General features: G+C 46.4%; 1 protein-coding gene across 1 annotated transcript in view; it reads right to left on the bottom strand.

Annotated features, from left to right (window-relative positions):
• The window catches only part of GABRR2 (gamma-aminobutyric acid type A receptor rho2 subunit), a 40,394-nt gene extending 17,820 nt beyond the window's left edge, over positions 1-22,574 (bottom strand). The window contains exons 1-2 of the mRNA XM_027551411.1: positions 22,178-22,574; positions 13,035-13,141 (exon numbers count right to left, since the gene is read on the bottom strand). Of these exons, the coding sequence (XP_027407212.1) occupies positions 13,035-13,141; positions 22,178-22,365 (295 nt within the window). The 5' untranslated portion in view covers positions 22,366-22,574. The remainder of the gene's footprint in view (positions 1-13,034; positions 13,142-22,177) is intronic.
• Positions 22,575-27,338: the final 4,764 nt, after the last annotated feature.

Raw genomic sequence — 27,338 nt, 5'->3', positions numbered from 1 at the left:
AAACTGAAACTGAACAGGATCTTCTTGGGTATAATAGCCCCACTATGTGCCCAGCTTCTATTTTTGTAGAAAAAGACTTTATTCTCCTAGGCCTTCTTAGAGTTCTAAAGAGCAGACTCAAGAAGTTACTAATTAGGGAAGTGAAAGAATACAGAATGAAGGAAAAGAAGTCAAGCAAGAAAAGCAATGAGAGTTTAAACAATAGTTCATCAATAAAACAGAGCCCTGGGACTTCTCTGGTGGTCCAATGGTTAGGCCCTGGCACTTTAATTTCTAGGACCTGGGTTCGACCTCTGGTCAGGAAACTGGGCGTCCTTGAGCTGTGCAGCACAGCCAAAATAAAGATAAATATCTTTATTTATACCTTTATTTATATATTTAAATATCTTAAATATCTGTGTGGATCACAACAAACTGTGGACAATTCTTAAAGAGATGGGAACACCAGACCACCTTACCTGCATACTGAGAAATCTATATGTAGGTCAAGAAGCAACACTTAGAACTAGACATGGAACAACAGACTGGTTCCAAATCAGGAAAGGAGTACATCAAGGCTGTATATTGTCACCCTGCTTATTTAACTTATATGCAGAGTACATCATGCAAAATGCTGGGCTGGATGAAGCACAAGCTGGAATCAAGATTGCTGGGAGAAATATCAATAACCTCAGATATGCAGATGATACCACCCTTATGGCAGAAAGCGAAGAACTAAAGAGCCTCTTCAGAAAGTAAAATAGGAGACTGAAAAAGTTGGCTTAAAACTCAACATTCAGAAAACTAAGATCATGGCACCTGGTCCCATCACTTCATGGCAAATAGATGGGGAAATAGTGACAGACTTTATTTTTTTGGACTCCAAAATCACTGCAGATGGTGACTGCAGCCATAAAATTAAAAGATGCTTGCTCCTTGGAAGAAAAGCTATGACCAACTTAGACAGCATTTTAAAAAGCAGAGACATTACTTTGCCAACAAAGGTCCATCTAGTCAAGGCTATGGTTTTTCCAGTAGTCATGTATGGATGTGAGAGCTGGACCATAAAGAAAGCTGAGTGCCGAAGAATTGATGCTTTTGAACTGTGGTGTTGGAGAAGACTCTTGAGAGTCCCTTGGACTGCAAGGAGATCCAACCAGTCCATCCTAAAGGAAATCATTCCTGACTATTCATTGGAAGGACTGATGCTGAAGCTGAAACTCCAATACTTTGGTCACCTGATGTGAAGAACTGACTCATTTGAAAAGACCCTGATGCTGGGAAAGATTGAGGGCAGGAGGAGAAGGAGATGGTTGGATGGCATCACCGACTCAATGGACTTGACTTTGAGCAATCTCCGAGAGTTGGTGATGGACAGGGAAAACTGGTGTGCTGCTGTCCATGGATCACAAAGAGTCGGACAGGACTGAGCAATTGAACTGATCTTTTTAAAAAAGAGAGTCCTAGTTCCTCCTCACAGGATATATATAATTATCTGACCCATACGTTTGAGTTGTTCTACAGAAACTAAGGCCTCCTTCCAAGTGGAGGATGGTGACTACATGCAAACTGGTTGGAACCTGAAGGCTGACTTTAAGATTCCCAAAGCATTTTCATGTTACCTCACTAAATACCAAACAGAAGAAAGTTCCACAAGCTGCAGCCCTTACTCCAAATGGCTGCCTTTAAACACCCTTCCCTGAAAGCGAGCGGGGAAGGCAGGTCTTGGGAGCACAGGCCGCCTTTCACAACAGCCAGCGTCAGTAAACTAGCTCCACCGTGAGCGGACTCAAGTTCAGTTTGCTAACAGCAGCCGTGTAAGCTAGGGTTTGTGCTCCAGAAGGTGAGGGCCAAGGACACTGCAGAGGAGTCAGAGGGGTCTCCGCTGAGGGAAGAAGGCTGCTGGAGCCCCAGAAGGCCGACTTCCTGCCCAGCTTTGGCTCTCCAACCTGTTCACTGTAATGGTGATGCGTAGACCACACACCCCCACCCTGTGGGGAAGTGGCTGGGGAGGTCCAAGAAGTGTTCAGGGGAAGAGGCCACAGCTCCAAAAGGAGGCAGACCCTTGCTTTGAGCTGGCTCCATGGGCCTCAGCTCGACCAGCTGAGTGACATTTGGGGGCCTTGGTGGCCAGACTCCTGTGCCTTGGAAATCCAGGGCTTGAACCCCTCCTAGGAAGAAGGCCACAGAGTAAAGCAATCAAGAGGGTCTCCATTCACAGTCTGGGTGCCCCACACAGAGGGCTCCTTAAATAGGGGTGGAGCGACAGTATACCAGGTGAAGATCATGTGTCTGAATTACTCTGGAAAGTCCCTAGGAAGGCATCACAGTGGAGACACTCCACCTGGAGATGTGACTAGGAAGTAACCTTGTGAAGTGACACAGCAGTTGGGATATTATGATATTTAAGAAATATTTATTTGGTTTTCAGCCCCAGTTACTGGCACAGAGCTCCTGAAACTCTTGTAGCTTCCTAAGTGATACGGGTAAAAGGAGTATTCTTTTGTTGTTCATAACAAACCACACCTGAGTTTAAGCTAGAGTGGTGACTCTCGGTTAGCTCTCAGTTTCAGGATGGGGGCTGGTTATTAAGGAAACGACCAGGTGATTAGATGGTTGGAACTTTCAGCCCAACCCCCCAGCTTCTGGGGAAGGGAGGGCCTGGAGGTTGAGTTAACCAGCAGTGGGCAATGAGGTCATCAATCATGTCTACGCAATGGAACCTCCATAAAACCCCTAAACAGCCAGGTTCGGTGAGATTCCTGGTGAACACTTCAGGGAAGATGGTGTGCCCCAACTGCACGGGACAGAGGCCCCTGAGCTCAGGACCCTTCCAGTTCTCACCCTATGCCCTGCCTCATCCTCTGTCCCTCTGTATCTTTTATAATGATCTTTATAATAAAGTGGAGACTGTAAATAATGTGTTCACTGACTCTACAAGCCATTCTAGCAAATTAGCAGGGGGTTGTGGGAACTCCAGTTTTGCAGCCAAGTCGGAGAGAAGTATAGATAACTGGAGACCCAATTCTTCTCATTGATGTCTGAAGTGGGTCTGATGATTGATGTCTCTGGGACTGAGCCCTTAACCTGTGGAGTCTGTGCTAACCCTTGTTGTTGTCATTGTTGTTTAGTCATCCAGTCGTATCCGACTCTTTTGCAACCCCATGGACTGCAGCCCACCAGGCTCCACTGTCCATGAAATTTCCAAGCAAGAATACCGGATGGGTTGCCATGCCCTTCTCCAGGGGATCTTCCCAACCCAGGGAGTGAACTTGCTTCTCCTGCAAGTCTCCTTCACGGCAGGGAGCTTCTTTACCTCTTGAGCCACTAGGGAAGCCCTAGGTAGTGTTAGAACCAAATTAAATTGTAGGACATGCAGCTGGTGTCTACAGACAACAGAAGAATTGTTTGGAGCAGAAAACCCACACATTAGACTCAGAAGTTTCGTGAGTAGAACAGATCATAGTAGCAGTAATAGTAATAGTATGAGCCCTTGTTCTGGGAGAGGCCCTAAGGAATTGTGTGCTGTGTGCCTAGGAGGCTGGGCTGCACACTCCCCGGGGCAGGAGCCGCGTCTTTATCACATGTCAGCATCCAGTGCCTGATGCATGGCCCACGCCACACTGTCCCCATGTCCCCATGCACACGCTCTATGCTGCATCAGTCCTTGTTCGGTGCTTCCTGTAGGACACCTGGGTTTCAACCTCACGACAACCTGCTGAGGCAGTTACTGGAATTACCTCCATCCTATAGGCAAGAACCTGAGGATTAGAGATGGAAGTCTGGGAATGGAAGTCCCAGCCAGTGGAGGCACAACCAGAAAGAAGGGGTACCAGAACCCCCTCTTTAATGAATGCATCTCGCTGACTGGAGCATTCTCAATCAAAAAAAAAAACAGTTAATGTTTCTTGAGCACTTCTTATGTATCATGCACTTTGCTGAAAACTCCACACATAATCTTCACTGAGGTTGCTCTAAGGATTCAATAATTTGCCTTAGCCACACAGCTGTTAAAAGGCAGAGCTGGGGTATGGACTAAGCAAGGCAGGGTGGCCCCAGTATAATGGTTTTACAAGATGTCTGTAAATCCTTCAACACTCCTCCTAACAAAAGTCTAATTCCTCTCGCCTTTGAATCTGATTGGACCTCTGTGATCAATTCAAAGACTAGAATGCACCAGGACTAATAACGTTGTGAAACTTCCAGTTTCTGCTGGTTTCTCTTCAGCTGTCAGGTGGCCAAATTAGAGACCAGAGAGAGAGGGAATGATGAGAATGATGCCTTGATGCCCGAGGAGCCCAAGCTGTCCCCAGCCTAGCTTTGACATCTTTCCACCCTGGGCACCAGACATGAGAAGGAAGACACTTTTGAGATGACCCTGCAGAGGAGCAAAACTTGCCAGCCCACAATGTCTCTTTGCCATATGCATTATTTTGAGCTGAAAACAATCAAAGCTGGAAAGACTCAGGAAGAAATTTTGACTTTCCACCTAACTGCCTTGGCTTTCCTGGTGGCTCAGATGGTAAAGAATCCACCTGTAATGCAGGAGACTCAGATTTGATCCCTGGGTCGGGAAGATCCCCTGGAGAAGGGACTGATTACCCACTTCAGTATTCTTGCCTGGAGAATTCAATGGACAAAGGAGCCTGGGAGGTTACAGTCTATGGGGCTGCAAAGAGCTGGACCGACTGAGTGACTAACACACACACACACACACACACACACATACAAACTGCCTTATATAATTTACACAGAGGACCTGTTCCCACAATAGATCTTACTAAACTTGTTTGACTTTCTCTGGTGAATCACTCTCATGTCAACTTAATTCTTAGACCAGCCAGAAGAACCTAGAAGAGTAGAGGAGACTTTCCTCCTGGACAAGGCCACCCGCTGCCATCATCTGACTGCATTCCCTTGAGAACTGACCTGCTGAACACAACCTGATTTGTGAGCAGAAATAGCCTATGACCTAAAGGTCACAGCCAGGGTAGCTGGTTACATAGGAGTGAATAGCCAGATACCAGAATTCTACAGCCCATGTTCTTAACCACAATACTGTGAGCAAATTAATTAATTAATAAGTGAGTGAAAGAATGAGTCTGTGTGATGATATCAAAGAAGAAAAAGGTCTTATTGAAACAGGAGGGAAGCGGGCAGGGCACAATCTTTAAAAGAATGACATAGCTGTTGAAGACCCGACAAAAATTGGTTAGAACCAACTAGGTCCAACATGGCAGAAGATTCGACTTTCAGTGGGCCTGGAACCACACCGTATGCTCACTGTAACACATTAGATAAATGACCCTCCCACCAGCGCCATGATAGTTCCAAGGCTGACCATAAAAGGCCAAAAAGTGGGTGGTGGCCCATTTCCTGGAAATGTCCACACCTCCAAAACAGTTGGAATAATCCTGTCCTCTCACTCATTAGCCTATGAAATTACCCTGCCCATAAAATCTACCCACCCCATATTTCTGGGACTCTCACCTTCTGAGATGGCCTATGCTCTGTGAACTGTGTTCCTGCCATTACCACTCTCTCCTTTCGAGATGGATCATATTCTGTCTATGGCATGTGTCTCTAAATAAATCCACTTCTTACCCATCACTTTGTCTCTCACCGAATTCTTTCTGCAATGAGATATTGAGGACCTGAGATTCAGTCAGCCTTGAGAACAGGGCTGTGATTTCAATTTAAAGACAGTAGGTTCAGGTCCCAATCTGAGTTGGGCAGTTTCAATACAGTTCCAAATAGCCAAGAGATGTTTCATGTTAGAGGGAAGGCATCAACCTGGGGCTCTGGGCAGGGACGGGCCGTTGGATGAAGCAGGACGGCACAGGGGGCCACCGTGGAGTGATGCTCGTAGCAGACTCTGCAGGGATGTGAGGAACAGAGAGCCTTCTAAGACAGGAGAGGTGAGAGGTGAGGTAGTTCATGAGCTAGCTCACTTCCACCAGTGGAGCTGAGCCGGGGAGGCAGTTGGCCAGACCATGGAAGTTCTTGGGACTCAGAGGGGAGAGGCGGGGGCTGTACTTCATCCCATAGAAGATGGGATTCCCTGAAGTTTCTGAGGGAGCTGCGCCAGTAAGGGATGTTTCCAGGAGGTGAATTTGGTGACAAGGGGTAGTGTGAGGGCCATGGTGTGGGTGTCAGCAGGGCATCCAGCCTTCTTATCATTATCATCCACTAAAGAGAAAATTTAATTGATTTCAGTTTATGAATTCATTTACACTTAAATGCCAAAGAATAAGATTTTGTCGGGGGGTGGAGCTTTGGAGGGCCACAACCATTTTAATGCCTAAGATTTTTCCACCCTGCAACAAGGGGCTGAGAAACGTGTGGTGTGAGAGGGTGGGGTGGGGAGGGAGGGGCAGATCTGAGAGACACTGTAATGCATGATTCAACTTGGTTGATCAGGACGGGGAAAAAGGGCAGGAGGGAGGGCGACAAAATCAGCAAGGACTCCAGAGCCCATTGCCTGAAGAGCCAGAGAAAGAGCTACAGAACATTGGCAGGTTCACTAAACGAAGGCCAGAAGCATGAGATTTGCAATTATCTCAAGGAAGCATGGGAGCCAATGTTTGCTGCCCTGTCTGCTACATTCAGCCCTTCGTTGTTGGATATAGCACAAGAAGAGTTCTCCTGTGCTCTAGAAATGATATGGGGGAAGCGGGTTGTATTACAGGCCCAGCCCCTGCCCCGACCTGCCCCTGATCACAGGCTGGGCCCTCCGACCCCTTCTTTCCAGGCTCATTCAATCTCAGCCCGTCCAGACATGGCCCCTCCAGATCAAGTCTTCACCCTACTCTGTGTGGGCAGCTGACCACTAAGGGCAGCGTCCACATGTACAAACCCACCCCCCAGGCAGGAGCATAATCAGAGATCCAGATGCCACATGCTTGAATACCTGAAGGTCACAAGTTAAGCTAAGAAACTGGTAAATGGTATATATCCTGTCCTACTGCTTTGACCAATACACTTTCATGTCAACCCAGAAGGCCAACCCCAACCTTGGACTCAGGCTTCTGGGAGCTCTGGCTGGCCCAAGACGGGACAGGGAGAATGGCCCAGCTCCAAGCGGCCCTATTTCCACCCACAGCAGTACCCGGCACGTGCCTATGGACACCGAGGTGCACCGCCTACACACACACACACACACACACACACACGCGCGCGCGTGCACGCACACACACACACACACGCGCGTGCACGCACACACACACACACGCACACACACACACACGCTGCTTGCATTCCACTGCCATGCTCCTGTTATCCATGAGCACCCTTCACCTTGGCCCCCTCTTCCTTTCTCCACCCACTGGCCTCAGCCCCCGTGCATCTTTCCTCATTGTGAGCATTGCCTCTTGAATGAAGGCATCTCTGATTCTCTCTCTGGACAGAACTGACCATGTAACTCCCCCTCCATCAGCAGAGATGCCCTCCATTGCTTCTGTAATACGTGACTGCACTGAGTCATTTGTTTCACCTGTAGACAGCTTCTTGGGATGTCACTTCTTTGGATGACACTCTGGCATGCCAGGATTGCCAATCGAAGTGACTGAACCCATGTCTTGTCCAGGAAGGGTAGCTCCTTGGCCTTCCTCCTCCCGAACTCCTCGAGGCAGCCATCCCCTGGTGCCCACAACCAGCCCTGTTGCACCCTCCCTACAGTTCCTCTGTCCTTCCAGGAGTTCTCCATAATTTGATGTCTTGATGTGAAGACTTCATTAACACTGGTCTCCTCAACCAGAGCATTAACATTCCAAGGACTGTGGCTGTACTGCTCACTGCTGGGTCCCCAAGTGCCACCGACCCTGCTTCATACAAATCAGCTCCAAAAAACACCATATTTGTCTTAAGAATGAAAATGAAAGTATTTTGGTTGGAGGACCTAACCTACTTTGTGTCCACTTGCCCACCATCCTGACAAACTCCTTGGGTTTAATTCAAAAGAATCCACGATGACATTACATCCCTCCTTTACCTCCCACTTTTACATACATGTGTGCATGCCAAGTCGCTTCAGTCGTGTCTGACTCTTTACAACCCTATGAACTGTAGCCCACCAGGCTTCCCTGTCCATGGGATTCTCCAGGCAAGAATACTGGAGTGGGTTGCCATGCCCTTCTCCCAGTGATCTTACCAACCCAGGGATTAAACCCATGTCTCTTTAGTCTCCTGCATTGGCAGGCAGATTCTTTACCACTGGCACCACCTGGGAAGTCCCCCACTTCTACAGTTTGGATTAAAAACCAGCACCATGTGGGACTTCTCTGGTGCATAACTGGGGTTAAGACCACACATCCACTGCAAGGCGTGTGTGTTCAATCCCTCATTGGAGAACTAAGTTCTCACATGCCACTTGGCAAAAAAAAAATTTTTTAAAGAATCAGATTGTGCTGATGAAAAGGTGAAATGATGTAGTTGCTGTGTGAGAATGTGTGATGTGTGAGAAGCTGCTGATGTGAAAAAAGTATGAGAGTTCCTCCAAAAATTAAACACAGAACTACCATGCTGCTGCTACTGCTAAGTCGCTTCAGGCGTGTCCGACTCTGTGTGACCCCATAGACAGCAGCCCACCAGGCTCTCCCGTCCCTGGGATTCTCCAGGCAAGAACACTGGAGTGGGGTGCCATTTCCTTCTCCAATGCACAAAGTGAAAAGTGAAAGTGAAAGTGAAGTCGTGCCCGACTCTCAGCAACCCCATGGACTGCAGCCCACCAGGCTCCTCCGTCCATGGGATTTTCCAGGCAAGAGTACTGGAGTGCGGTGCCATTGCCTTCTCCGTCGCATGAGTATATTAACCCCCAAATTGAAAACAGGGTCTTGAACAGATGTTGTACACACATGTTCATGGAAGCTTTTTCCCCAATACCCAAAAGGAAGGAATAATCCAAATGTCCAATGACAGATACATGGGTAAACAAGATGTGATATGTTCATACAATGGACTATTGTTTGGCCTTAAAAAAGAAAGGAATCCTGTCACATACTACCAAATGAATGAACCTTGAAGACGAGGCTGAGTGAATCAGCCAGTCACAAAAAGACAAGTACTATATAATTCCACTGACAGGAGATGCCTAGAGCAGTCAAATTCAGAGACTGAAAGTAGAATGGTGGTCCTCAGGGACAGGGGGAAGCAGGGAGTAGAGAGTTACTGTTTAATGGAGCTTCGGTTTGGGAAGATGAAAAGCTCTAGACATGGATGCTGGTGATAGTTGGACAACAACGTGAATGTGCTTTGGCCCCTGAACTATATGCTTCAAATGGTTGAGATGGTAAGTTACATGTTCTGTATGTTTTACACTCAATTTTTTAAAAATTAAAATTTAATTAAAAAAAAAAAAAAGCACATCAGTTTTTCTAACAAATGGAAGGGAAACCCCAGGCAGGCCCCTGTGGGTTCTCCTAACCAGGACACACTACCGAACCAGGCAGCTGGGAGCTTAGACAAGATATTTTTGTTTCAACTGATCCCTGGGATTATTAGGAAGCTGCTAGATTTTTAATCTTTTCTTTTTCCAGACTGAAAAGGTCATCCAAGGGGTATCTAGTCTTAGGCAAATTCCTCTCTATCAGTTATTTTTAAATATCTGTCCACAAGGAAGCCGCTATTCGAGACACAAGTTAGAAAGAGAAGACAGGGATGGGAATACACAGCCCATAATTGTTGAAGGACACCCTGTGGGTGTGGCCTGCTGAGTAAGTGGGGCTAAGTGCTAAGTGGGGGTGTGTTAGGCTGGACCTGCATTAGGGCAATTTGGGCCCACGCTTTGCTTTGGACTGGGGGCCTGGCACAGGGCTGCCCCCAAAGAAGGCAGGCTTACTATTACTTGCACAGAGTCACCTATGTGCTGTCTGTCAGCCTCCTTCCTCAGAGTAATATCCACCACCAGCCACACTCCTGCCCAGGAGTGAGGGGCTGGGTGGAGTCCCTCAGGAGCACCGGCAGAGACAGCTTCTGAGCTCTAAACCATCCACAGAGGCTCCAGGGACCATGGATTGTGACAGTCATTGGAACCCTGGGCAGTGGGAAGCCCCCTCCTGTGACAGCCCCACCCAGCCTGCTTGGTCAGGACCCGTCCAGCTGCAAAGCTATTTCTGAATTCATGTATGTGTGCCTCACCGTGAGTTCCCCTAGTCCTACTTCATCCAAGTAGGACCATCTAGACATCCAGGATAGCCCTGCAGGGAAGAAAAGGTGGCCCAAGGACCAGCTGCCCTGGGGGAGGGGGTTGGGAGCAAGGAGGAGCAGCTCCCACCCTTTGCCTTGGTGAGATTATGACAGCTGATGTGTAAGGGTCTTATCGCACCTGCTGGAGGTGACAACTCCTTCTGCAGAAGCTTTCTGTGAAATCAGGGCCTTTACCAGCCTCAGAGGCTTACTTAAGCAGGGGCAGGGGACTGTCCTGATCCTTCATACTCCAGGGGAGTCCAGCTGATGGGCCCAGCACTTGCAGGGATCAGAATACAGGAAGTCCAGTTTACTCCCCGAACATGGCTTGAGGAAGGAGCACCCTGACTGGGGCTGCAGCCTGTTGGATGATTCTCCTCAGAGCTGGGTTTTCTGAGAATGTGGCAGGACTTCTCTCGCTGGTCCTGAGAGCTAGCTCCTGGCTTTCTCCCAGAGGAGGAGGGTGGTTTTATGAGGCTTTCACTTTTGCATCTGACATCACAGAAGAAACCCAAGTTTTGCCCCCAGTTGTTCTGTGCTCATCACTTAACCCTCTGGAGCCCAGGCTCTTCTGCAAACTGAAGGTCCTGACCAGGTGACGGCTCAGGCTCCTGCCAGCAATGACAGCCTCCATGAGAAAGTTACAAGGCGTGATTCGGAAGGTCACTCACACCCAGACACATGCAGCTGCTCCACAGAACTGTGCTCTGCCGAAGGGCTATACTGTGACTTTTGAGGACCCTAGACCCCTGTCTTCATGGACCCTTCCACCAGATAAAACATTTTAAAAAGTATTGGTATAAAGATGAATATATTACTATTATATATTAATATTTTATTCTACCTAAAATTTTATTTTTTTCTTCTGATTTTAAAATAAAATCTTTGTAGAGGCCCCTAGGAGTATTGTTTGTGAGCTCTAAACCCTATACCTACTCTGCCTAATTGCCTAGCACTGGAGGACACGCAAGTCAAAGGAGGCAAGAAAGAGACCCACTCAGGAGGGTGGGTCAGCAGCTGTGTGACATGGGCCAGTCACCTCACCTCTCCACACCTCACGTTCCTCATCTGGGCATAACAATATCTACTTCATAATTATGGTCTACTTCATGGAGTTGTGAGGACCGAAGTAAGATGATGTCTGTAAGTGCCCTGATTAGAATGGTGCCTGGCACAGAAGTCACCAGGAATTGTTCGTTGGCATTAATGCTATTGTTTGGCAACCTTGTCCCAGTCATCTGACCCTCTGCTTCTTAGCTCATCCTCTAGAATAGCGGTCCCCGGCCACCTTGGCACCAGATACTGCTTTCATAGGAGATAATTTTTCCACGGACAGGGGAGGTTTCTGGATGATTCAGACACATTACGCTTATTGTGCACTTCATTTCTATTATTATGCCATCAGCTCCACCTCAGATCATCAGGCATTAGACCCTAGAGGTTGGGGACCCCTGCTCTAGAAGAGAAACAAAGAGGAGCTTTCTGCTTATAGGATACCATCTCGCTTGGACCTCCTGGAGCACATCCAGCTAATTTTAGAGCTGCTTACTCAGGAAAATGTTACTGAAGTTCATTAAATTCTCTGGTGGCATTACCCCTTGAGGGCAGCTGGATGCCTGGCTGAGCAGCTTTCTGTCCCAGCAGGAAGAAGAGGCAGGGACTGTCATTGGTCGCCTGCTTTCTCCTCCTGCTTGGCAAGTGTCAGAGCTCAGGGAACTGAGCGAGAGGCTTTGAAAATGCAAAGGCCCCTGGGATAGATTAACATCCTAATCCCCTAACAGTCACACAAGAGGGAGGCCTGACAGCTGGCTTTTTCTAAGGGGCTGTGAACCCGTAGGTGCTGGGGGCTTTACATACATCATCTCATTTAATCCTGACAGCCCCCACAGATGGAGGGATTACTTTCCCCACTTCACAAACCACAAGCAGAGGGTCGGTGGCTTGCTCACAAGTCACTCCTGCTCCTTCCTGCTGCCCCAAGAGGACGCTGGCACCTGAGAGAACTTCAAGAGCAAGATAAAGGGGAATAGAGACCAGCCTGCCAGGGTCTCTCTGGCCAGGGTGCATCAGCTGCCATGCTCTGGGCCTCAGTTTCCCCACCTGCACTAGGGGTGCCTGGGCCTGTGTCTCATGCATCCTGTGAGTCCCATCCTTCCCCCCTGCCTTGTCGGTGCAGATGGCTGGCCCCGTCCAGGCTCCTGTCTCCCTGTGGCATTTTTCTCCAGTTCCTGAGAGGGGCAGCCACCATCCATGCCACCCCTGCTGGACCCCCCAGAGCAGGGAAACTCTTTTGGGGTCAAGTCTGCAAGGCGGCTGTGCAAGGGGTTAAATTGTTTTTTGGGTTTTCTTTTTTTAAGATCTTTTTTTTTTTTGGCCACACTGTGCAGCATACGGGATCTTAGCTTCCCAACCAGGGACTGAGCCCACTCCCTCTGCACTGGGAGTGTGGAGTCTTAACCACTGGACCACCAGGGAAGTTCCTGCAAGGAGTTAAATGGTTGCAAGCAGGTGGCCCCCCTCAGAAACCCAAATTCCCAGCTAGGCAAGGGGCAGCAGAGAACAGAGTCATTTTTCTGTGCAAAACTTCCTGCCTGCTCTTATTCTTTTAAGAAAGGCAAGTTGGCAGCAGCAGGGCTAGGCCTTTGAGAATGTAAACAGCTCCATCGTCTCCAACCCCTCTTCTCAGCACTCACTTCCTTCCATCGCTTTGCTCCAGGGGATAATTTGTGAGTTGGGCTATGCTGACCGTGACTGGGAAACTAAAGGCCCCCCGGGAAGGAGGGCTGTGCCTGAGGGAACCCGATGGAACAGCAGCAGAAGGCAGTCCTGGAATCAGGCCCCAAAGGGCTGAAGGTGGGGGGGACACATCTTACCTCCAAAAGCGGGCCTCATGGTGAAATCATGATCATCCACTCTGAGAAGTGGCTGAGGTTTTCCATGTCGGATTTTGGTCATATCAGGGTTCTTCTTATACAGGTGACTGCAAAGACAGGCAAGAAATGTTTTCCATCCTCCCACCGAGGCATTGTGTGAGAAGATTTGGGGAGATTACTTTCTGCAGGATCTACCTGTTAGACACTTTTCCCCCATCTTACTGTCTCTTTCTCCCCTGAAGGGAGGTTGAGAGATAAAGGATCCTTGCTCCCCCATCCCTGCTTGCCCCCAGCACCCCAGGCCCTCACCAACAGGCTGACCTGATGACCTGGCCCTTCCAGAGGCTTCTAAAACAGATCCCTCCCAGACAGGACCCCATTCTACCTTGGCAAGCTCCTAATTTGTCTTGCCAAAAGTCATGATTGGATGACCAATGCTTGGGTTGAATGGTTTATGATGGTTTTTTTTTTTTTTTTTCTTTTGAAATATTTCTTTAGGAATTTCCCTGGTGGTCCAGTGGTTGACCTGGAGAGCAACTAAGCCCATGCACCACAACTATTAAAGCCCGTGTCCCAGAGGCAGTGCTCAACAACGAGAGAAACCACCCCAGCGAGGCTCAAGGGAGAGTACCACCTGCTTGCTGCAACTAGAGAAAGCATGCTTGCAGCGGCCAAGACCCAGTGCAGCCAAGAATTAATTAAATAAATTAATTAACTTACAGAAATTTCTTCAATGTTGTTATAATATTGGTTTTGTGATAAGTAAAATTCTGAGACAAATATAGTTAAAGTTTTAACAGGCTGGTTTGATCCTAGCCAGACCTGATATTCCTCACGTCAGTCCAGTTGGCAGCTGTCTACAGAAGCCACCCTGGCGCAGAGAGCCTCAACCCTTGGGAGAACAGACCGTTCACAGCCAGCGGGCATGGAGGCCACAGCTGGGCACAGAATTGCTCGAACCGTCCAGCCAGGTGGTGAGGGAGGCGGGTTGGAGCCCAGGACGGCAGACCCCGCTTCCCTGTCCTTCCTCTAACCCAGAGGACAAAGGAGTGATTCTCTCCTCACTCACACTCGTTCTTTCCATATCTTTTTTCCCACCACAACCACACATAATCCTAAAGCAGTCAAGTTCCAAATATTCCAAAGCAGTATTCTACTTACAGGATGATCACTAAACAGGAGACATAATAAGAGGAGAGGGAGAATAAAATGGAGAGGAAGGAAGGAAGGCAAGCAAGCAGGTTATTTGAACGTTCGGGTCTGATGGAATGTGAGTTTTAATTCTTTTTTTTTTTTTTAATGGCCATACTGTGAGGCTTACAGGGTTTCAAAGTTCCCCAATAGGGATGGAAAGTGGGCCCCAGCAGTGAAAACCCAGAATCCTCACCACTAGGCCACCAGGAAACTCCCTGAGATTTAATTCTTGATGGAAGGAAATAACCTTATAAGAAATCAGTGTTACTATAATACTATCTGTAATGTATTAGTGAAGGGTTTTAGAAATCAAGGAAGAGATTTTGTTTTTCAATGTCTGTTGTTCATTTATATACACCCCTATTTACTCTCCGTGTTCTTATCACACTTCATTGACTTTTTAGAGAAACAAGCATATTTCCTGTTTAAATTCTGTAAGAGAAGAGTGACATATTCCCTGTCTCGGGGTCCTGTTCTTTGAGACATCTTCCTATGAAATCCTTAAATTTCATTCTCTCAGCTCTGCCCAGATGGTATTATTTGATGGGAGGTCAAGGGAATGGCAACCCCCTCCAGTATTCTTGTCTAGAATATCCCACGGACAGAAGAGCCTGGTGGGCTGCAGTTGATGGGGTCGCCAAGAGTCAGACACAATTGAAGTGACTTAGCATGCAGCATGCTTAAAAGAATTTGCACAGAGGGTCTGTTCCTGGAATAGAGCTGTCACCAGAGATGTCTGCAAAGAATAGAGAGTAGGGGTGGTGGAGAAACTCTGCAGGGCCTGGAGATCAGCATCCACCATGTCCCATTGCCTGCACAGCCTGGCACACCATTGCTTTACCAAACATTTCTTTTTCCGTCTTCATGAGAATTGCCTTCCTCCTGACTGAAGTCCTAAACCACTACCTCCAACATCCTCCTTCGTCTTTAGCTGAAGATGGTATTTAATGTGAGGGCTTGGCCATTTGGGAGAATTCCTCATTTTTCCTGTGTCTCTCCCATGGATACAGATTATTGAACTTTTGTTTGATCTTCTCCTGTTAAGTTCTCTCACATCAATTTGATTCCTACACCAGCCAGAAGAACCTAGCAGGGTAGAGGAAAATGTCTTTGTCTGGACAATATGGACAGCCATCCTGCTCTCTTGTTGCACGATTCTTTGATTCCTGGACTAAAATTTATTTTCTCAGCACATTCCTATGGAGCATTTACTGTCCAAAGACTCCTCACTCCAGTCATGGGAGGACAGACACTCATTCCCCTCACAGAATTGATAAACAGACAGTAAACAAATGGAGAGAGAAATAATATGACTTCAGAAATTAAGTGCCATAAAAATATAATAAAGCAGAGTAAGGAGGAAGAGAGAGATGGGTTGGGGTAGAGGGTGGTCAAGGAAGCCTTGTGAGCCCTGGAGAGAAGGTGAGCTGTGAGAGGAGCTGAAGAAAGTGCATCCTGAGAGAGGGACCAGCAAGTGCAAACATCCTGAGGTGAGTCTTGTGTGTGGAACAGTAAGAAGACCAGTGGGTGGAGAACGAGGAGGAGGAGAGCAGTACGAAAGGAGGTGGGAGACGAGGCCAGGGGCTAGGTCTGAGGCCCTCAGATATACGACACTGAGAGGGAAAACCCATGGCAATTCTGAGCAGGGGAGTCACAAGGTCTGGATTAATACCTGAGAAGATCACTCAGGTAGAAGAGATGGTGGAAGGGCAGAGAAGCAGAAGCCTTTTGCTGAGACAACATGGTACCTGGGTTAGGGCGGTGAGCGGTGAGGGTGTAGAGAACTGATCAGATTTGAGGGAGGCAGAAAGACCTTGCTGAGGGCTTGGGGATGGGGATGGGGGAAACAGAGAGGCAAGGATGGCCCAGGTTTATGACGAGCACCAGGGTGAATGGTGGAAACATTCGCTAAGATGATAAAAACTGGGGGAGTGGCATGTTTGTGGAGATGATGGAGCATCAGATTCTTAGGAGCCATCTTGATTTCCAGACGCCTGCGAGACACCAGGTAGAAAGTGCAACTAGGGCGGCGGCAACTCAGAAAGCAGGAGCAGTAGCAGTGTTTTCACTTCCTTTGGCCTTGTAGGTTCTGGAGGTCCCTGGGGGCTCAGCAGAGGTGCCTGGCCCTCCTTCTCCCTGAGCCCTTTGAACTCTGCCCTCAAACACCCTGGCCCAACTTCCTCCCCTTCTCCCCTTCTCACTGCTAATTCTCATTAGCATTCAAACTGAACCCTCCTTCTCCCTGAGCCCTTTGAACTCTGCCCTCAAACACCCTGGCCCAACTTCCTCCCCTTCTCCCCTTCTCACTGCTAATTCTCATCAGCATTCAAACTGAATTCTAGTCTCTCTCACCTTGAACCAAAACAAAGAAGAAGATCTGTCCAGACCCCATAACCTCCTCATGCAAAATTCACTGGAAAGGGAAGGTGGCACTATGGTGGTAGTTATACTCTGCTTTGAATGTTTCTTATACTCTGCTTTGAATTTTTTAAAAAATCATCTCTCCCTCCTCCTAATAAGTAAATAACTTTCCCAAAGAGCTGCAGCCACTTCCTCAGTCCCAGGTGCTTCTTCCCCACTTGGGTCTGAGCCGAGGCCCTACAGGTGCCCTTGCCGAAGGTCAGGGAGGACCAGCCTCTGCTGGAAACCTCGTCTTCCAGGACAGAGCGCTTGGCCCTCCTCCCACCTCCACTGCAGTTTTTTTCCCTCCTCAGCCCCTTCTTTTCATGCCAGTTTCCTCAGGGCCCTGTCTCAGCCACCTTCTCTCCCTTTCAACACTCTCTTTGTGTGAAGCAATGGCTTCAGCTGGCATTCACTTACTGATGATTCCGAGACCCATGTCCCTTGCCCCGGACCTTTGTATCCTACTAACTAGTTATTTCCAGCTGGGTATCCTATAGGCTTTTCAACTCAACATGTCCACAGTTTGAGAACTTCTAAGTACAAGGTGACCCAGCTGAAGTAAGGGTGGGCCATTATATGAAACTGGAGAAAGGGTAGGAGGGGTGAGGATGAAATGGACAGACTGAGGTTGCAGAGCTCAGCCAGGGAGAGCCTTGAAGATGCTGTGAAGAATTTTATCTCTAACCAAAGGCTGAGGGAAAACATGGAAGGGTGCTGGAGGAAGAAGCCTTGTCAAATTTGCTTTTGGACAAGGCGGCTGCAGCTGCACGCTCTGAGGAGAGGCCAGTGGTCTCTTCCTGTCCTTTAGCTGGAAGGTGGGACCTCAGTCAGTTCCCTAGCAGCTTGTGTGGTCACAGAGAGGTCATTTCAAGGACCTGCCGCCCTCCTGGGTCTCTTCCCCAAGAAGCTGAGCGGGACCAGGCATGGTTCCCTGCGCGGCAGCCCCTGGGAAGCTGTTCAGAAGCCTAAGCAAAGACATCCCAGGATGGTGGGAGGCAGAGCTCAGCCTGAGGGCTTAGCCCATCACGGACATTAAATTGTGAGGGCAGCCAGCTCGCTGCCCCCGCTGCCTCGCAGGGAGCAAATCCCTCCGGGTCAGCACAGTTTCTCTGGAGGGGCGGATTAGGGCAGCGGAAGTCCTCATATGCCAGCATGCTGGGGAGAGGGAGATTGACATCCCAGTGCAGTTCAGAGGAGCTGGAATATTTTTCTTAAAGGTCCAGTCATTTGAAAACTCAGGCTGCTGATACCCCAAGGCTTGGGCTGTTTGTGTGAGCTGGACGCCCTGCATCCATCCTTCACAATGGGTGCCCACCCTAGTTCAAATGCCCGAGCCCTCCCACTCCAGACTCCAGGGGCAGTATGTTGGGCCTCAGCTGCAAGGCTGGGAATCTTCACAGAACCTCAAATCCAGTGAAAGGGGGAGAGAAGAAAAATGTGTTCACTCCACCTTGAGGAGCAGGGCAAGTGCCATCGTTTTGAGGGTTATTTGCTGCAATCATAACAGCAATCATAATGACCACACCCCCTTGAGTTACCCCTCCTTTCACAGGCCCCAAGCTGCGGTCACCCCCTCATTCTATTTGGAGAAATGAGGTTCAGAAAGATCAGGAAACATGGCCACACAACCAGCAAGCGGCAGAAGCAGGTCCCCAACCTGGTTTTCCCTGACTTCCCAACCCCACAGACCCCTGGGAAGGGGCAGGGTCACTGGGGAGAGAGAGAGAGAAGGGTCCAGCCTTGGAGCCATGATGCAAACAGAGAGAAGGGTGGTCAAGTGCAGGCGAAGCAAGGGGGCAGCAAATGGGAAGGAAAAATGAAAGGGGACCCCAGGCTTTGGGACCAGGAGAGGCCAGACAGTGTGATCAGGACAGAGCCCAAACTCCCAGGTCTTGTTGTATTTTCAGATCTCAAGAGAGAAGGGCCTCTCTTGGCAGGGAAGCAGTCATGTGCTCAGGGGGCCACCTTAGGCAGCAGGATGGGAAGAAGTTGGAATAAAGCTGGGAGGCTGAGAGGCCGGAAGAACAGAACAAAAACAGAGAGCCAAGAGCAAACAGGCTCCCTTGGCAGTGAGTCAGTAAAAAGGGACACAAAGGGTCAGAAAACTGGAAGCAGTTTTGAAAAAGCTGCTGCTGGACAGAATAATTGTTTTGTGAGGGTGTGTTGGCTGGAGTGACACAGGGAAGGTTGACAGGTTGGAAGAGGTCCGTGTGTGTGACGGTATGTGTGAGTGTGACCATATGTGTTACATGTGAATGTATGACTGTATGTGAGACCAAGTGTGTGGGGTGTGTGTGTGTGTGTGTGTGTGTGTGTGTGTCTGTGTGAATGGGACATCTAAGAGAAGGAGCTATTCCACAGAGATGAAATGCTCTACGACTGTAAGGAGAAAGGGTCAGGTCAGTTTATTCCTATTTATCAGTATAGCTTAACTGTTGTGTCAATAATGAAAGTACTTTTTCGTCAAATATTTGGCTGAAATTTTTCACACACAGACGTAACTCTGTGATTGTCTGAGTGTGCACATGCCCTGGTGGATTGCAGAAAGGCCTGGAACCATGTTTCCTGATACGACTTTTCTCTATTGTTTCTCCCGGTTTCTGCTCAATAATGATTTTATATTCTTTGAATGATGTACGTTCATCTTTTCACCCACATTACCACCTTATGGGATAGATTTCAAGAAGTTCTCATTCCTAAGGGTCAGATTTAATTCATCAATAAACAGTATGGAGTTTCCTCAAAAAATTAAAACTAGAATTACCATATGATCCAGCAGTTCCACTCTGGGTGGAAGAAACCAAAAACACTAATTTGAAAAGATACATGCACCCCAGTGTTCATAGCAGCATTGTTTACAAGGGTCAAGATGTGGAAGCAACCTCAGTGTCCATAACAAATGAATAAAGAAGATGTGGTATATATTACAATGGAACAGTACTCAGTCATAAAAAGAAGAATAAAATTTTGCCATTGGCAACAACATGCATGGCAAAACGGCAGGGAGAAGTTGGAATAAAGGAGGGTATTATGCTAAGTGAAATATTAATAAGAGAAAGACAAATACAAAATATAAAAAATAAAACAAACTAGTGAATATAACAAAAAAAATAGACTCACAGATATAGAGAATAAACTAGTGATTAGGAGTGGGGAGAGGGAAGGGGAAGGGATAAGAGAGGGGTAGGGGCATACGAGGTACAAACTACTATGTATAAAGTAAATAAGCTACAAGGGTATAGTGTACAGCACAGAGAATATAGCCAATATTTTATAATAACTATAAATGGAGTATAACCTATAAAATTTTTGAATCTCTATGCTCTATACCTGAAACTAATATAATACTGAAAATCAACTATACTACAGTTTAAAAAAATTTTTTTTAATAAATTCAGTCTGTCCACAAGCTCAAGCAGGTGTCTGGGAATGAGACTGTGGGTCTTCTGAGGAGGGACAGAGATGCTGTAATTGCCCAGGTTGCAGAGTGGAATCCCTGAGGGTCCCAGAGGGGCTCATGCTGAACCCAGCACCACTGGAGAGAATAGACAGGTTCAGACGAAGCTTTCCTTCCAACCTGAATAAGTCAGGGTCCTAGGACCTGGTCCCGACAAGCCACTAGCAACTGCATGAGTTACTCAGGCCGACGTCTTGGCCTCTGTAAAATGAGGCAGTGTTTCCCCATGTGTTCTCTGCGGAATATGAAACCCACAAGATAGTCCAAAAAAAAGTGGTGTGTTTTTTTTTTGGATAACCTCTGTGTAATTTATCCCCCTCTTCAAATACACAGTGTCTATTTACATAGTAAAAGTACCTGTTTAAAATGCTCTAAACCAGGATTTCCCAAGCTTCTTTGACCCTGGAGCCTCTTTTTCATACACCTATTCACATTTACAGAATTAGAACTCAGGGGAATTGCTGGATCCAGTGACCTCTGAGGTTCCTGCAGTTCAACAGCCTTGGATCCTGAGGTTATGTGTTACCAGAATGAGCCCTCAAGAGTGCTGCTTCTTTTCCATCATCCTGGTCAATTTGTATCTGGTTGCTTTCTGACTGAGTGGTATTAGACTCCACAGAGTCTTCACGTCTCCCAGAGCAGCAGTCTCTAAAGTAGGGGCACACGTGGCGGGCTCAAGATAGTCCACTGGGTTGCAGGAAATAGAGACTGTAACTATTATTTACAATTAGTTTTTATCTGAAAACAAAGCTATCAAGCTTTAATATACATATTTATAATAGTACATGTATGCAATTTGTGCATACACACACACACACACACACACATACACTGGAAGTACAGTTTCAAAAAATTGTCACTGATAGTGGTATATGATTAGAAAGGGAAACTAGGGAATGCCCTAGTAGTCCAGTGTTTAGGACTCTGTGATCTCACTGCCAAGGGCCCAGGTTCAGTCCCTGGTTGGGAAACTAAAATCTGAAAGCTGATGTGATGAAAAACATTTTTTAAAAAGGAGACCACTGGCCTAGAAAATGTACCTCAAGATATTAGCTTATATTCATAATCACTAGTTCACACAGTGCCTAGTAGGGTGGAAAACAGGTGTGTAACACCTCACACATGATGTGGACATCTTAGCTGTTTGATCTTTCCTTTGTGCTGAACAGACCTAGAGTATCGTGCTTGGTGTATCAGTTCAAAACGCATATCAAGGAACTTGATTTGTGATAATGAGTGCACATTCTGGGCCTAATCAGTTTTTCTTGGAATGTTTCCCTTACATCACAAAATTGCCTTCTCTGTTGTCCACACAAATATTTCTGTTAAGCTAGGAAAATCCCATGGACGGAGGAGCCTGGTAGGCTGCAGTCCACAGGGTCTCGAAGATTCCGGCAGGACAGAGCGACTTCACTTTCACTTTTCACTTTCATGCATTGGAGAAGGAAATGGCAACCCACTCCAGTGTTCTTGCCTGGAGAATCCCAGGGACGGGGGAGCCTGTTGGGCTGCCCTCTATGCAGTCACACAGAGTCGGACACGACTGAAGCAATTTAGCAGCAGCAGCAGCAGCAAATTTCAAACACCTTTTCTAAGATTCAAAACAGTGAAATGATACCCGAAACCATTATAAAACTGTTACCAATCAAATAATTTAAGGAAAACAACTCTCAGTTACATGTTTTCTTCATAATTCAAACTAAATTCCTATATACCGTTCCCCTCAAAAAAAATTGTTGAGGTAATTACTTAGCAAGCCATTTATGGTCCCTACAGGATGTAATCCCGAGAATCAAAGCAGCACAGTCTGAGAAGTACAAAGATGCTTTACCCACTAAGTCTTCAGCTACCTGCCTTAAATCGGAATGCTTTGAAGGAACACAAACATCAGAATGAAAGGCCCAGCCTGGTCACTCACGCCTGGTGACACGATAGTGTATTTGAGCCCAGTGAGAGGCCCATCTCCCTCCGACTGGAAAGGAGATTCCAGGAGGACGGACGGCCTGACCCCCAGCCCTCCCGGAAGCTGTCCCACCGAGTGCAGCTGCCACCTGCAGTGACCTCCCTCCCATCCTGCCCGTGGCTTTACCTTGGCTTGGACGTTTCCAGCTGCCCTGTCCATCTCCTCTTCTTGGGCTTTCTGCTCTCCACAAGAACCACCAAGCAAAACAAAAACAAAATGAGTCTTGAAAAATAAGGCATCCTGTGAATGTCTGCTATGCTGCAAGCTGCCTTCCAGGGACCTGCAGCAGGGCAGATACCCCCAGGCTTAACCATTGAGTTGGTCTGCTGCTTCGAGCCGGTGCTGTGAGGAGGGCATGGCTGGCCTGGCTGAGTTTCCCGACCTAATATTGATACCGAGGCTTGTGCCAACCCACTTCCCACCCCTTTGGGCTGTCGTGACACCAACAGCAAGGCTTTGCCCTCCCTGCTACTTAGTGATTGGCTATTAGTAAGTTGGTTCTCCTGTGAAACTCAGCTTCCGCTGTGTCCTAGTAGAGCTTTGGTTAAAACTGTTACATAAAAAAAAAAAAAATTAAATCTCTTGAACATGCCAGCTTTTTGCTGAAATCATTAATCCATCTCGCTGGTGACATAAAACCAGTCTGTCACATGCACCAAGGAGCGGGTTGGATTCTGAGTGGATTTGCAGAAAGGACTTGTGGACACAGAGATGAGCGCCTGACTGCGCCCAGGAAATGCTGAGCAAACATGAGATTGACCTGTTTCCATAGACTTGCTTTATTCCTTGAGCTAAGAGCCTGGGCTTTGCCTGTGGACAAGGGTGCTTGTTTTTTTCCCCAAATACACATCCTTTTTTATTTTTTCAATCTTATCAAAGCATAAAATGCATTTTGATTTTGAAAGAAAGCATAAACCGAAGGAGAACCGGTGATTATGTAAGTTCATCTTCCTAGCAGGAACACTAGACTAATGCTGATCTTTCATCCTAAAAGGTATAATGTCACCATCAGTGAGGCTTGATCCCTATCCTGGAATATGGAATTACGAACATTAGAAATGAAAAGATACACATGGTTGTTTCATCTACTCAACCAAAGAAAATGTTTAAAAACTACTTACTGGGGACTTTCCAGGTGATCTGGTGATTAAGACTCCAAGCTTTCTATTGCAGCAGAGCAAGTTCGATCCCTGGTCAGGGAACTAAGATTCCACATGGAGCAAAAAAAACACCAAAAACTACTTATTGCTTGCTTGCTGCATCCTGGGAATGGACACGACAAGTGTGGCAGAAACATCCTTATAGGTGGGGATGGAGGCCAGAAGGAACAGTAGCTAAAAGTGAAACAGCATTAGGGTTTTCTTAGGAAAGAATCAAAAGCAGTTCTTTTGATCTCTTTAAGCAAAGTGGTAGGACATGATCCACTTTATTTTTTCAGGAACTTCTCACTGGTATCAGTTAGGTCAGAAAAATTGTCATAATAAAAGAGGATGAGGTCCTGCCCTAAGGGAGGGGAACAGGGAAGAACAGGGAAGAATGAGATAGTCAAGTTATCACCAAAGGGCAATGGTGACTGTTCAGAGTAGGAGGTGAAAGAATTCAATGAAAGCTAGGACTCTAGATTGGAGGCAGGTCTGGTGGGTCATAAGGCTTCCCCAGTGGCACTAGAATCCCAGGTGGTAAAGAATCTGCCTACCAATGCAGGAGATGCAAGAGGCACAGGTTCAATCCCTGGGTCAGGAAGATCCCCTGGAAGAGGGCATGGCAACCCACTCCAGTATTCTTTCCTGGAGAATCCCAGGGACAGAGGAGCCTGGCAGGCTATAGTCAGTGAGGTCGCAGATTCGGACACATCTGAGCACTGGTGAGTTCAGTTCAGTCGCTCAGTCATGTCCAACTCTTTGCGACCCCATGGACTGCAGCACGCCAGGCTTCACTGTCCATCACCAACCCCTGGAGCTCACTCAAACTCATGTCCATTGAGTCAGTGATGCCATCCAACCATCTCATCCTCTGTCATCTCCTTCTCCTCCTGTCTTCAATCTTTCCAAGCATCAGGGTCTTTTTCTAGTGAGTCAGTTCTTCACATCAGGTGGCCAAAGTATTGGAGTTTCAGGTTCAGCATCAGTCCTTCCAATGAATATTCAAGACTGATTTCCTTTAGGATGGACTGGTTGGATCTCAAGGGACTCTCAAGAGTCTTCTTCAACACCACAGTTCAAAAACATCAATTCTTTGGCACTCAGCTTTCTTTATAGTCCAACTCTCACATCCATACATGATTACTGGAAAAATCATAGCTTTAACATTATCTGATGTTCCTGAGAGGTGGACAAGTTTGGAGGGGGGAGATAAATTTTAACTTGTGGAATATGAGGTGTCATGGGACCTCTGGATGCCCAGTAGTCAGCTGGAGTATGAGCCTGGCACTCAGGAAAAGGGTCTGGATTGAAGAAATAGATGTGGCACCATCAGTGTGATGGTGGTACTTTAACCATAGGAAAGGTGAAATTTTGTCAGGGAACAGAAGAGGTCGGAGCTCAAGCACAGAATCCTACAGCATCTACACTCTTAAAGGCTGGGTGGGCAGCCAGAACACAGGTATAGAAGAACTAGCAGAGAGGTTGACTACGAAAACTAAAGGAATTTCAGGAGTGGGCCAGTTACCAGTCAGTGCTGGGAAAGGAGTAAGAGCACAAAATAGGCTCCTGGATCTGGCAGCCCGAGCATTGTAGTTTCAGCTGTGAGATGGGGCAAGAAGCGAAATTGCAATGAATTAACTCAAAACTTGGGTGTGGGAGTAATTTAGTATAGGAACTGAAGCTTCAGCTTCAGCACCAGTCCTTCCAATGAATATTTAGGGTTGATTTCCTTTAGATTGACTGGTATGATCTCCTTACAGTTGGAGGGACTCTCAAGAGTCTTCTCCAACACCACAGTTCAAAAGCATCAATTCTTCGGCACTCAGCCTTCTTTATGGTCCAACTCTCACATCCATACATTGACTACTGGGAAAACCGTAGCTTTGACTATATGGACCTTTGTCAGCAAAGTGATGAATCTGTTTAAAAGTCCCATTCCTGTTAAAGATTTAGTGAGGAAGAGATGTGACCTACGAAAAGTTCTTTTTCATAAATTTTGTTCCAAAGATCTCTTTTCATTTCTGTCATTTGGAACAGGCCAATTAGGGGCTGACTGGCTGGGAGCCTAGAATCATGCATGGATGTTATTGGTCTTGAATTATTCGTTTTGTTGCATTTCAGATGCAACTTATGTCTTACCAATTTTTTTTTCTTTAAATTTTACTTTTAGTAGTTCAATTCCTGTGATTACAATAATAAAAATCAGTTAGAGATGTGTAACATTTTTTATAATTTTTTTTGAAATATCATTCACATACCATAAATTTACCCCTTTAAAATGGGGTTTTTAGTTTTGTGCAACTGTCACCAGCATCTAATTTTAGAACAGTTTCATCTCCTCGTCCAAAAGAAACTTCATGCACAGTAGCAGTCTCTCTTCATTCTCCATTAGAACAGTTTCATCTCCTCGTCCAAAAGAAACTTCATGCACAGTAGCAGTCTCCCTTCATTCTCCATTCCCTCCAGCCCCTGGCAATCACCAATCTACTTTTTGTATCCATGGATTTGCCTGTTTTGGGGTATTTCATATAAATGGAATCATGCAATATGTAGTCTTTTGCATCTGGCTTCACTCAGATGTTTTCATCATTCAGCCATATTAAAGCAGGTATCGATAGTACAACTTCATTCCCTTTTATTGTCAAATAACATTCCATTGTATAGCTACAACATGTCTTGCTTATTCATTCGTCAGTTGATGGACATTTGAGTTTCCAGTTTGGGGCTATTAACAATAATACTATGAGGACTTCCCTGTCAGTTGGGTGGTTAAGACTTCACCTTTTAATGCAGGGGATGAGCGTTTGATCCCTCAAGGAGTTAGGATCCCACATGCCTCTTCACCAAAAAACCAAAACATAAAGCAGGAGCAACATTGTAACAAATTCAACAAAGACTTTAAAAATGGTCTACAAAAAAAAAAAATTAAAAAACATTTTTTGAACATTCAAAAGCTATGAACATTCATGTACAAATTGTGTGTATGCATTTTGTCTCGGACATATACCTGGGTGTATCGCTGGGTCATATAACTCCATGTTTAAATTTTGAGGAACTGGTCAGTGGTTTTTCAAAGTGGCTGCACCATTTTACATTCCCACCAGCAGTGCACCCTCTAGCCATCATAGTGTGTGTGAAGTGGCGTCTCACTGTAGTTTTGACGTGCATGTCCCTAATGCCTAATTAATGATTCAAGGATCTTCTTTGTGCAAATGGCTATTTAAATCCTTTGCCACTTTTTAACCAGGTGCTTATTTTTGAGTTATGAGTTCTTTAGATATTCTTGATACAAGTCTCTTACCAGACATACGATCTACATTTATTTTCTCCCATTTTGTGTTTTCACTTTATTAATGTTCTTTCAAACACAAAAGGTTTTGTATTTTGATCAAATATAACTTATCTTTTTCTTTGGTTGCTTATGCTTTTATCTTCTAGCTAGGAAACTGCACTCATGTAGACAGTGCATTTCCAAATGTGTTGAGCGCTCAAAGTGCAGTCAACCATTAAGTTCTTTTAATGATATCAGTTTTAATTTATAGACTGCCACGGCCTCAAAAATATTCTGTACAAAATATTGCACCATATTGCACAGACACTACTTGCTTTCCTCCACTCACATTTTTATAAGCAGAACCTCAGCTTTTAAAATTGTTCTTACTCTTTGATGCATGTTGCATACTTCCCTGATGGGATGGATGGTTCTGTAAATAAATGGACATGTAAACTTGCTACTGTATATCAACACCATTAATGGTCACTGTGAACCATTACAAAGAATGTGGCAACTTGCTTGTGCCTAAAAGGAGGAACCCGAACTAGAATGTGTGACTTTGCAGGGACCGCATAGCTTCGTTTAATTGACCTACAGCTAAACTGTGATGTGTTTGTGTCTCTTCATTGCTTCCAGCATTTCAAGACATCCAGACACTACTACCAACATTTTCCTGTGCATTAACTTTTGCATGTGAAACCTAACAGTTACCAAACTTTGTAAATACGTGAATTTTTTAAATTTAGGTGGATGCATTTTTTTGTCTGTTTACTGCTCTTCTCAGCTTTATTCAATAAACTTGCATTTTGAAAAAAAAAAAACCCATGGTCACGAAGATTTACATTTTCTTCTAAGTTTTTGCTCTTACTTT

The sequence above is a fragment of the Bos indicus x Bos taurus genome, chromosome 9 (assembly GCF_003369695.1).
Source record: "Bos indicus x Bos taurus breed Angus x Brahman F1 hybrid chromosome 9, Bos_hybrid_MaternalHap_v2.0, whole genome shotgun sequence".
Taxonomy (NCBI): Eukaryota; Metazoa; Chordata; class Mammalia; order Artiodactyla; family Bovidae; genus Bos; species Bos indicus x Bos taurus.
Note: the sequence above shows the minus strand (reverse complement) of the source record. Positions and strands in the feature narration are given on the sequence as shown.